The sequence below is a fragment of the Poeciliopsis prolifica genome, unplaced genomic scaffold (genome assembly GCF_027474105.1).
Source record: "Poeciliopsis prolifica strain line A6 unplaced genomic scaffold, Auburn_PproV2 SCAFFOLD002, whole genome shotgun sequence".
Taxonomy (NCBI): domain Eukaryota; kingdom Metazoa; phylum Chordata; class Actinopteri; order Cyprinodontiformes; family Poeciliidae; genus Poeciliopsis; species Poeciliopsis prolifica.
In genome coordinates, this window is record NW_026562377.1 from 23,365,404 (window position 1) to 23,377,629 (window position 12,226).

The 12,226-nt window shown below is 43.2% G+C and overlaps 1 protein-coding gene across 2 annotated transcripts in view; it reads left to right on the forward strand.

Moving 5' to 3' along the window:
• Positions 1-12,226, forward strand: part of wwc3 (WWC family member 3) — a 36,795-nt gene that overhangs the window by 21,136 nt on the left and 3,433 nt on the right. For both annotated transcript variants that reach the window (XM_055048476.1, XM_055048466.1), the window contains exons 6-20: positions 1,040-1,169; positions 1,635-1,784; positions 2,501-2,574; positions 3,811-4,059; positions 4,160-4,249; positions 5,077-5,657; positions 6,244-6,364; positions 7,005-7,085; positions 7,182-7,268; positions 8,167-8,362; positions 8,442-8,588; positions 10,241-10,347; positions 11,477-11,624; positions 11,709-11,876; positions 11,965-12,057. In XM_055048476.1, coding sequence (XP_054904451.1) covers positions 1,040-1,169; positions 1,635-1,784; positions 2,501-2,574; positions 3,811-4,059; positions 4,160-4,249; positions 5,077-5,657; positions 6,244-6,364; positions 7,005-7,085; positions 7,182-7,268; positions 8,167-8,362; positions 8,442-8,588; positions 10,241-10,347; positions 11,477-11,624; positions 11,709-11,876; positions 11,965-12,057 — 2,422 coding nt within the window. The remainder of the gene's footprint in view (positions 1-1,039; positions 1,170-1,634; positions 1,785-2,500; positions 2,575-3,810; positions 4,060-4,159; positions 4,250-5,076; positions 5,658-6,243; positions 6,365-7,004; positions 7,086-7,181; positions 7,269-8,166; positions 8,363-8,441; positions 8,589-10,240; positions 10,348-11,476; positions 11,625-11,708; positions 11,877-11,964; positions 12,058-12,226) is intronic.

The following is a 12,226-nucleotide window of genomic DNA, read 5'->3' on the forward strand; positions in this document are numbered from 1 at the left end:
TGCATAAAAATAAGTATAATGAGGCTATTGCAAAAAGGTGCAGTGTGTGAACACATGAGGAGCCTTTCAGTGATCGGACTTATTAATTTCCTGTTGGCGCCTTGTGAATGAGCTGGCTCTAAATCATATTTCCCTTACTAAACCTGGGAAAGCCTGGAAGAACATCTGAAAGCAGAATCTCACGTCCGGTGTCTCATGACTGAAACGGCCCAAAACCTAAAAATAAACTGTTGCGTTATTGATGAGCGAAACCTCCCACAGAGATTCTTTCTCCCTTACAGATTCCTTTTGTTTTTGCTTTTCTTTGTCAAGTTTCACAAGATGAAACACAAATTGCTTTGAAATGATGTTTTTATGCAATTATATTATTCTACATAACCAGGTCAAGTTAATGACTTGTAATTTACTATATTTTAGGTGCATTTCACCTTTATCATCCACTTCTGAACAAGACCTGTAGAATCTAGAAATCTCAATCAGAACCAGCCTGATGACATGACCTCAGAAATACAAAAGGTCACAGCATTTCCAACTGCCCCAACTGTGCATTTCTGCAGATGGCAGTAGGGCTTCATGGAGAAGGCAGAGGCACTTGGGTTTTTCACAGATTCTCTCGCTCAGGTTATCCTACCATGACGTCATGACGGTTTTAACAAATGTGTAAAAAATAAAAATTATTTCTAAAAGTTGCATGTTGCAGCTTCATGCAACTTTAAACTCCTCAATACAGCTGAGCTAAAACAACTCTGCAAAGATTTGGCCAGATTTCTCCACAGGGATAACAAAACAAAAACATACGGGTCACTGCAAAATGTTTGGCAGTTGACACAGATGGATGTGAGGTCAGGTTTAGTGGGAGGGATTCCTGTTTTGACATGGGGCCAGGTTGGTTTTAATAATTTGAAAATAACTTTTTGTATTTATTCATATTAAAATTACTCTGATCATTAAAATGTCCAAATCTAAGCTACATCTACTCAGACATACTGGAAGTGAATCAAAAGAAGGCTTAAGAGCTCCTCTTTGTTTTTTCATTCAGGATCGATAGGAAGATGTCCCGCAGTCAGACGAACTACAAGTTGGACGAGGCTCAGGCCATCTTCAACGAGCTGCGCAGCATCAAGAAGTCAATCACCACAGGCGAGAAGGAGAGGCAGGACCTCATCCAGGTGACTGCCTCCTTCTCACTCCACCTACGGCACGCTCTGCCGCAGTTTGCATATTTGATGCTGACCTCTAGTGTCCGTTTCCATCTACTGTCAGAGTGATAAAACTATCAGACATTTTCAGCTCTGATTAATGAACTGGTTTTAATTGGAGATAAAAAACAAAAACAGAATCTTGTTTTATTAAGTAAAATGTATATTAAATGGCATAGGAAAAAGTAGTGTGATGTCAGCAGTTGGTTTATGCCGAACATGTTTTCTGTCCAGAGATCAATATTCCAGACACTCTGGTCTTTAGTTATCAGTCTCACCTTCATGTTTCTTTTAAAGATTTAAACTTTTTCTACTTCTACACATCCAGTGAAAGTCAGACAACCTATCGATGCTGTTTAAGGGTTTCATTGATTTCTTTCAGACTGAGGTTGTTTGAATGTAAAGATTTATCTCTATTTATTTTCTGTTCTTCAGAGCCTGGCTAAGCTGACCATCAACTTCCAGAACACCCTGTATGTTGGCGACGCAGCCGGCGAGGTTGCGGACAGCGCCGCCACCGCCAGCGACCCATACAATCCGCAGCCGTACTGCGACACCGGCTGCCAGACGGACATCATGGGAGAGGTCAGGGGTCATACAACTACCTTAATGTCTGATTTATGCAAAGGTCGGCTGCATGTATTAATCTCATAGCGTCTCAGCGAATAACTTTCTAGGCTTGGATTGTGTTATCTGAGCTGCAACTATTGATTTTACTAATCGATTGTTCTATTGATTAACTGAACGGATAATCGGGTAAACTGAAATGGGCGAATTCTCCAGATTTTTCATTCAACCATTTGTTGTTTTATACAGAATAGTAAACATGTTAAAAGATGCAAGTAAACTAGTACTTAAAATCCTGTTTTAAGTAAGAAAGTGTAAAACTTTCTAATTGTCTAAAATGCAACAGTGGAGCATTTCTTTATTGTTCGCTCGACCATTTATGATTTGACTGACTTTTTTTTCAATGAATCTATTAATAATTGGATAGCAAAGGGTACTTTGTTTTTACAGAATTTGAACCAGATGAAGCTAAAAACTCAGTACTGCATGTACTGAGTTTTCAGAGTTTATTTATTTATTTTAAACACAAAATGTACGTACATGTAGAGTTTTGGCTTAATTACTGATGAGTGTCTTTCAGCAAATGGCCTTTCTTGAGTTTGTATGCTCCAGTTAATTAATCGGTTACTAAATTAGTTGACAATTATTTCAATAACCGATTCATCACAATCAATCCAATTCATTGTTTCAGTGCTCAGGCCTCACTAACGTTTTGTTTTCCTTTTTTTCTGAAGTACGGTTCTCAAGAGTCTTCCCATTTGGTGGACAAAGTGAAACTCAACTGGCAGTACGAAGAAGCCAAGAGGAAGTAAGTCTGCCCAGTTTGCTTGTTTTGTCAGTGGTAGCACAGAGGCATGCAGCACCGAATCACTAACCCCTACAGCTACGCTCCCCGCTCCACCACCTCCACATGCTGCCCCCTGGAAGGCTGGGAGGACGAGTTATGAATAGTATTTGGGTCCATCGTCCGCTGAGGGTTGTCTGGCCAGCAGAAAGAGCTGGGTGGTCACATTCTTTGCTGGCCGTGCTGCAGCCGACTGTGTGCTGCCTTTGTGTGCTCAGCCAGAATAGGACTGCCCACCGCCCAGCCGCAGTGTACAGCCTGGTGCACCACATGGTGGCCCAAAATACAAACTGTGCTTTTAAATGACGCCGTTAGACCGCGCCTGACACTGCGGTGTCAAAAAAATAAGGGCTTGTGTGTCGTCTAATTGGGGACACAAAAAGGCCGTATCATTACACCAGCTCAATCGTAATTGTTTTTATGAGGCTCATGTTGCTGTGGGGATCCACAAACAGCAGCACCAAGCCATGACATCAGAGTCAGAGCGGCAAAGAAGGAAAACTTTCATGCCGAGTCACAACTTCTGAAATCCAGCTCATATAAACCGATTAGTTTATCAGCTGACAGAGCGATTCCTGAGATTGTTTCAGGTCCTGCCAGTCGGTTTCCAGCAGCTCTGGCTGAGGCAGCAGGTCGCAGCGTGGAGACCGAGCGTTGTCGACTTCCTGTTGCTATAAATACTTGTTCAGAGTAAACGCATGTTGCGATCTGCCAGCAGAATTAATATTGCTCTGTGTTGATGGTTACAGGTGGCTATTTAGAAACAACTTCTGTTTCTTTTTATTAGAAGTTGATCAAGATTTCTGTTGCTACGGTCAAAAGTATGGCAAGTTTTTACCATTTTCCATGTCTGGATTCATTTAGATAAAGGAAGAGTTACTTTTACAAAAACCTGTTACCTAAAAGATTTTTTCTACCATTTTAAAAAGTCAACAAATTGAAAATTAGTGGTTGGCTCAACTAACTAAAGTTCCCCTAATCTTACAGCACTATACCACTAAAACGTTTTGCTCTGCTAGTAGAGAATCAGCAGAAGTGCCCACTATTGAAAAATATTTTTGCAATAACAGAGCTAGTATTATGCTTGGTGGTTTTCCTAACTTCTAGGTTCTGCTAAATAACGGTGTACTTGCCTACTCCTGACCATAAGAGTCCCAAATATAAGGAGCAAATGAGCTGACTGCCTTGCTGTCCTGTCAGGGTGCAGAGCATCCAGCACAAACTCGCGCAGCTCGACAGCGAGAGCTGGTCGGGACGCGCCGAGGCGGACCGCGACAGGGACTTCCTGCAGCTCCTGCGCGAGAAGGAGGCCCTCCTGCAGGAGCTCATTCTGGTCAGCAAGGAGCCACACTCAGCAGAGAAGCAGCAACAGCTGGAGGAGAAGCGCTCCAGGCTGGAGGAGGAGGTGCAGAAAGCCCACAGCTCCCAGAGCCAGGGAGTCAGTCAGAGGTGAGAGAATCGGCCTCGAGGGATTTGTGTTCCTTTTCCCGACATGAGTCGGCTCACGTTCTCATTTCACTTGTTGCGTTTTGATTTCTCCTGCCAACAGGTTGCTGCAGCAGGAGAAGAGGAACGACCTGCTCAGGCAGCTGCAGGAGGCCACGCGCATCACAACCTACCTTCATTCCCAGCTGAGGAGGTAAACCGCACCAAAGCAGTCAGCCTCACATGAACGACTTTGTTTCATGGCCGCTGTTTGTCTGCTCAAAGGCATGATTTCATCAAGAATCCTCCCAAGAACAAGCTTCCACTCAAAAATACCTCTGATCAGGTCACCCTACAGGAGGTCCATCTTAAAGGGGCAGTATCATGTAAAATCGACCTTTTTTTTTTCAGCTTTAAATCACACTATGTTCTCATCAAGACCACACCTGGAGTGTTGCTTTGATTCATATTGCATGTTTGAGAAATCCTTTAATCTCCATGGCAACCATTGGAAAAACACCCGAGTGGACCTAGCCCCGCCTCCGAGGTCAAAGTTCCTCCAGAGGTTTCCAGCATCCCTATACCTCTCTGTTGGGATTCCCCACTCAGCTCCTTCAGACTAGCCAGCAGCAATTAGCAAACTCTCTAGAACTGCACATCTGCTGAGCTCATAATGGGAGCTGCTTCTTAGTGAAACCCTGGTAAAAACGTTGTTAAAGGGTTAATGGAGCAGCCATGTTGTGGTGATTTCATGAAGGCGAGTTTCTGAAAGAGACGGCGGCACAATTTCAATTATGAAGTCAGATTTATTTTAAACCTTATTTGATATGTATATTTTTGTAACTAGTGTAGCATAGATTGTGCTATAGAATAGCGTTATGTAACTGGACTCACATAATGCTGCCCCTTTTAGAGAGCTTTTCTAACTCGTGTTGTATTAGAAGTCCATACTTGATTTTTTTTTACAGTCAGTGTACTGAGGACAGAGAATAAAAGTGCCTCTGGACAGTGTCTTCAGAGCTGTCTCTGGTCTGTCCCCAGCCTGTCTGCCAGTTCTCTGACGGTCTCCTCCAGCAGCAGCCGCGGCTCTCTGGCCTCCAGCCGGGGCTCCTTGACGTCCAGCCGCGGCTCCCTCAGCTCCATCAGCTTCAGCGACATCTACGGCGTGCCGCAGTACGAGCGCCACGAAGGGGCGGCGGAGCCTCACGACCCTCACGTCCGTTACCTGCTGCCCCCGGAGAGCGCATCAAGAGACTTCTCGCTCTTCGGCCCCGAGCACCTGACGCAGAGCAAGAGCAAGCGCTCGCACGACACCCCGCAGTCCCTGGCCTCCCTTTCCTCCCGCTCCTCGCTCTCGTCCCTGTCTCCGCCCAGCTCGCCCATGGACACGCCGTACCACTTGGCGCCGCAGGACAGCCTCACCCAGATGACGGAGGAGTACATGGAGCAGGCGGGCCGCAGCCTGCTGGAGGGCCGCAGCCTGCTGGAGGGGCTGCGGGCGCAAACCGTGTCGCACGGCGTCCTGATGAGCGGCGAGGACATTTTGAGCCCTGCTGCGCTGCACCAGCTGGAAAGCAAGAGCCAGAGAGAAGGCGGGGCTCAGACAGCCTTCACCTCCACAGGTAGGCAGAGCGCAGCCCTCTCCTGTAAACTATACAAACTAATCTGTGGAATATTCTAGAACTTAGTTTTTGATTTTTCTATCGATTTTTTTTAATAATGAGAATTAAGTGGAGAATTTCTTATTTAGCCTTTTAAGCCTTTTTTATACACCATTAGAAATGCATGACAAGATAGACAAATAAAAAATGATTCATGAAAATACACATTTCACTTCCTGAATTGCAACAAGAAAATATTCTTTTAGTGAACGACTTATTGTGAGAAGCTCAGCATAGCATCTATGCAGCGTATTGCTAACCTGCTGACTGTTAACCAATTAAAAATTGGATTACAAAATAACTTTTTGTTTTTCCAGAAGTGAAGCTAAAACTATGATGCCACTAGAAGAGATCTGAGTTGAACATATTTTACTCTTTTTTTTTTTTTTATCTTAAATACTAAATGTGTTTTTCTGGTTTAATTGCTGCTCTTTTTGTTTCAACAGATTGTCATTTATTTATTTTTTCAGTCTGTATACTCCAGTTAATTAATTGATTGATTACTTCAGCTGTAGCGTATCTGAATTTTCTACTCCTCTGTTGCTAGGGGTAACTCTGCGGGGCAACAGTGCCAACCGGAACGGCAGGAGAGCCAGGCGAGTCTCAGCGGGGGTTTCTGAGGACGCTCTGGCCACAGACAGCGGCGTGTTCGAGGCCTGGGGTAGAAGGTGAGAGCACAAAGACTGAACAGGAACAATATGTTGGCTTTGAATTGAAAGCAACCGCTAATCCCCACAGGAATCACTTTAGTTAAAAAATGATTCAACTACTGCATGTCCTGAAGTGATTTCTGCAACTTGTTTCAGCTCAGCCTTAAAGTCTTTAATTCATGGATCTAAAATTAATTCCTGAAAATGTCTGATTCATAAAAGATGAAAGTTGGCCTTGAATCACATCTTAAATTTTGTTGCAATTTTTTTTTCTATCAGGCAGAAGAGGATGCTAATCTAGCCTGCTAGCTTTTTGCATCAGTTTTAGCTCCAGTTGGCTGGAGTTTGTTCATTTTTACCGTTGACTGACTTCTGTTGGCAAACCTGCTACTTTTGTGCTAAAGCAAACCTTTAAGCTCCGCATAATGTGGGTGAAAGCCATAGAGCCACACACACACGCAGTGTGTGAAACCCAAAACCAAACGAACCCAGAAACCTTCATGTTTTTGCTGCGTTTCCTCGTAACACAGCACAATCTCACACTACCTCGACAGATTTTATGTCTTAAATTTCATTTAAGGACGCATTAAAAGCGTTTCGGAAATACCTGAATGCGTCTTACTGAAATCTGCGGATGCGTTGTCTTTTGGATCCACAGGCCAGAGGAGTATGAGGAGGTTTCATACGCCAAAGAGGCGTCCCCTGCAAGCGAGCCCACCCACATCCAGCTAGGACTGCTGTAAGTCTGTTCTGATCGAAGAGCGTTTTGTAGACGACAGTCAGGCTGGGATCAGTTTCCTGCATGACCTCATGTTTTCTGTTTACATTTTTACAGGTGGGAGTCCACCTCTCAGTCTCTGCGGCTGCATGTGCTGCAACTGAAGAGTCTGAACTGTTCGAATGTGAAAGAAAGCTATAAAGTGTGAGTATTTTTAGCTTTTGCAATTAAAGTGACAAATTTTCTTTGTAAATGCAGAATAGAAGAGAACTATAGAACTGGTTTTCTTATTGAAATGATAAAACATGAATACAAGACATTAGGTAGTTCTCTCTGAAAAGCTGCCAATTGGTGAACATGTAGTTATCAAGCATATATTTTTGGATTTTCATAATTTCTTCACACAATTGGTAGCTTTAAACCGCAACGCATACAAAATATTCACACCCTTTCTATTTCACATTTATGGTGTCAACACCAACTTTGTTTGTTTTTCCAGACTGTTGTACATAATTACGTTTTCAGTTTCCTTTACTGGCATAAGAAAAGTTTCTGTTCACTCTTTTTCAAATAGTGCAGTTCAAAGAATTAGCATCTAAAGACATTTAATTTTTCATTATCAGTTTTCTGTTGACAGATTCTCCCATCCTAGTTGTGGATCTCGTTAATTATGTTAATCACAGGTCTTACACTTTTTTCTTTAGTGTAGGTTTTTTCCCCCTGCAAACTTTTCTGTCGCACACAAAATAAAAATTATATAAATATGCTGCAGGGAAATTCAGAAAGTAAAAGTATTAATGTTACTTAAATATGATCTTTGTTACATGTGTAAAAATAAAATGGACATTTTGAGCCACACTCTGTACCAGTAGGTGGCGGTAAAGCATATCAAATGTTTCTTGCCAACAAAAATCAAGAAAATATCTTCAGATTTTCTTCAGAAACGCCATGGAGATGAGGAAGAAAAACAACTTTACTCTAAAATTACACATCAAACTACTATAAATGTTTTCTCCTTCACATGTTCAGCATGAACCTTGTTTAGATCTGTGATCCAGTCGTGTGAAGCATCACCTGGTCTTTTTGCTGCGTTTGCCTGAAGGTATGTGAAGGTCCACTTGATACCCCTGGACGCCAGCAGGGCCTGTGCGTTCTACTGCTGCACGGCGTTGGACCCCCAGAGCCAGATGACTTTCAACGAAGGCTTCCGCATCCCCGTCCCCGCCAACGCCCTGGCAGTGTCCGCCCTGCAGCTGTCGGTCTGCTCGCTGGGCCCTCAGGCTCAGGAGGAGCTCCTGGTGGGTGTGACGGGAAGCTGAGGCCGCGCGCCTCCTCGGGCTCCCCTCCTGAACCGCGTCCCTCCGTTGTTCCCCGCAGGGCACGGCCAAGCTGAGCCTGGCGGACTGCGAGGGAAACGCCGAGATGATTTACCACTGGCTGCGAGTCCAGATGCTGACCGACTCGCAGAAGACCCGCCGCCGGGCCCATGAGAGCCAGGAGGACGAGGCGCGGCACGGCGCCACGGTAAACGATCACGCGGCTGAATAGCGACTATTCACACCCCTTTACCTCAAGGCCACACATTTCAAACACTTCTGGTCAAAACAAAGCTGTGCGTATTTGAGAGGCGCCATAGAAATTGCTCAGACTTTTCAAGAGTTAGTATCTAGAAATATGTCTGCAGGTGTAGTTTCATTTTAGTATGAAAGGAAAGTTGGTTATTGTTTAAAGAAATGAACAGGAAGTTTGTTACAACCTCTGAATTTGTTCTGGTTAGTTTTTGGCATTTATCATTTTAATGGTGAAAAATGTGTTGCTGTGGTAAGAATTTAGATTAATCACCTCATTAATGTCAATTAACAGTTTAATCAGTTTTAAATGATTAAACTGCATGTAATTTAAAACATGATTAAATTCAGTCACTGTGTGCAGTTCAGTGATATAAATCACACTAAGCTGCATCCTGAAAAATCTAATTCAGTTTTTCAAGAACAATACTTGTATCTGTGGAGCTATAATTACTGTTTTAACAGTCAAGAGTTTAAACAAAAAACACTCAATAAATGATCATTTTTATCATCACAAAAATATTGATAAAATCTTAAGTCCAAATCATTCAAAATTAGTTCTAGTCATGTGAAGTTTAACATTAGGAGGTTGAATTTTACACTATTCCCACTGTGGAGAATGGCAGCATGGTGGTGGGAGATGAACAGGGTTGTAAAACACCCGAGTGATAATTACTAAATGTACTGAATACACACACCTGGCTCCTTTAGTTTTAAAGGTTTTAGTTTTAAATTGTTAAAACTGAACTTTTCATCCACCTCATGATGAGGTGCTACTTTGTGTCGATCGCTTTCAGTCCCCAAAGAAATGCACTGAAGTTCTTGGTTGTAATGTGACTGAATGGGGAAAACGATCAGTGACTTCAGTATTTTACACCGATGGAAACAAACGACTCACCGCCTGCAGGGGGAGCCGTGACTTCAGTCTGTCCCTTTTGTGCATGACTGGCTTTTTAAAAATTTTTTTATTATGATAAAGTCCTAATATTACAGCAGTACTGATGCGTGAATAAAAATGGTGACGACACGTCAGTGATGTTCCCAGAATCCAGTCGTAATGTTGGGAGAATGAAGCTGAAGCTTCACCAGAACCCGACCCAAAAAATAACAAGGGAACCTGAGAATCCTGTGAAGTTATACTTTGTCGGTTTACTTCATTTTCTAACACGTGTGCCAAACTTGAGGCCCAGGGCCCAAATCCAGCCCATTGTAACTCTTTATGTGGCCCTTCAGGCTCTAGAGCCACATCAACCTTCAAGGTAACAGTTGTGCTTCAATACTGTTTTATTAGCATACAAATTGAAACTGTTTTGATTTGACTGCCAGGTTATGTCGACGTGAAAATGTTCCATATTTAATTTAAAAAGCACATCGAATGAACACACAGCTGTTAACGGGTTTTATCCTGACCCAAACCAGTCGCTCAAATGAAGAGTTTGTCACAGAACTTCTTTTTTTCTTTTTAAAGTTTTACTCACAATTTCAGGCCGTCTTTATTGGGCTAATATTCTGATCATCGGCTGATACTGTGTGGTCGATGCTTCAAAAAGAATCACTGACGAGAAGAAGCGTTTTAGTGAGACGATGGCGTTTGTTCTCATGTCACAGGACTCTGGTGGCAGCCTGCTGACGCGCTCCTCCACCCATCCAGAGCAGCAGGGTTCAGAGCCGCACCGGTCGGAGAAGGACGTGCGTGGAGAGGCGGCGCCTGAGAGGTGACTGTGTTGACGGCTCTTTCAGAGCATAAATTCCTTCCGCTTCCAGTACCTGGGAATTTTTTTTTTTTTTTTTTTTTTTGTTCTTTCAGAATTAAAAAAACGTTCAGACTTCACTCCAGTCTGAACGGAGACCTGAATGAAGTTACCCCAACCGTGAAATAAAATTGGTGCCAGACGTTTGCGCAGCAGAAAGTTTTGTTTGAAGACGATGCTTTTGGTGTCAATCACCGGTGCTGCAAAAATCTCAGCTGCACAAACGGAGCATCCTTTATCGGTTTTGTTTTGTGGTGGAATGAGAGTTGATCTCTAGTTTAGTTTTGTTTTTTGCAGTCCTAAAAATAACGGCACAAATGCAAATCTTTTGCAGCCCATCTGTTTGGCACCAGATTTCACTTGATTTTTGTAAATGTGGGCTGGCTGACCTTCGATGACCTCTGGAAACATTCACTAAAATATTTACAATGACAGCAGCACAAACGTTTCATTTGAAGAAGGCGAGAGTCGAATGGAGTCATTTGCGTCATGCAAAGTGTGAACCGGCCGAGTCGGTGGCCGGGTGGGATATGGTGCCTTTTCTGTTGCCTAAGAAACCATCTACAGACATAAAAGCACATTTGAAATAACTGGAATGTAACTTTTTATTTTTTTATTTCCATTTGCTCTATTCTCAATCACTTCATATAGAATGTAAATTTTTCTAGACTTGTAATAAGCAATACATCAATTAATCACTTGATCAATTTAAAAAAAAAAACTGGATGACAAATCTTTGTATATCATTGGTCACTTAATTTATTATTCCTGTAGTTTTCTGTATTCTGGACAATTAAAATGTCCAAATCCAGTATTAAATGTTTGTTAGAATATGAAGTTTATTGATCTTTGAGAATCTTTTGTTGCATTATTATCCCTTTACCACGATATTATGTAAACAAACTTTATCCTAATAACTTCTGGGACAATTTATGATCTGGTAAAATTGATAATCATGATGGGCAAAAATGTTGAATTTTAATCGAGTCTTTAAATTTGAACTGCTTGAAGTCTCCTTGAGAAAATGCTTCTTTCCGTCAGAAAGAAATGTGTCCAGGCTTTAACCTGGGATTTCGGGGTCTTTGTTTTCCAGGGGTCAGCAGGCAGAGTCTGTGGACAGCGGCTGCAGCACCAGCGCAGCGGGGCCAACTCCTTACTCAGAGGGTTTGTTTGCCGAGGGCGCCTGCCTCGCCACCGGGGGGCGCAGTGATCAGCCTCCCAGCAGACTCTTTTCACCAAGGGTAAAAGCTGCAGCTGTGTTTTGTTTTCTTGGCATCTTTTCCTCCATGGAAACGAGAATCCAGCAACTCCCGGCGTGTTTCCAGGTCGAGAAGGCCACCATGACGGAGTCTCAGTTCCCGGAGCCGGTTTGGGTCCGGCCCAAAGAGAGGGTGGGTCGCTGGGGTCACGGGTCCCATTTCATGCGGGGCGGCGCCATCGTTCGCTCCCAGACCTTCTCGCCTGGCGCTCCCAGGAGTCACTACGTCTGCAGGGTGAGTGCAGCAACCCGTCAGATCAACAGCTGTGTGTGAACTATTTTCTGGTTCTGAACGTTGATTTTCATTTCATTATTTTCTTCAGTTGTATCGCAGTGACAGTGACAGCTCCACTTTACCAAAGAAGTTGCCTTTCGTCAGAAACACCATGGAGAGAAGAACGCTCCGATACAAGCAGGTACCGTCACCTTACAAGCGTTAGTGTGTCGTCGGGTGGATTTATTCATTTTTATTAACAAAAAAAGTTTTAAATCCTTGGTGACGGTTACATGCTTCAGCAGGACGACGTCAGAGTTCATGGAAGGAAATGTGGAGCTAAATGCTAGAGAATCATAAATAAAAAAACT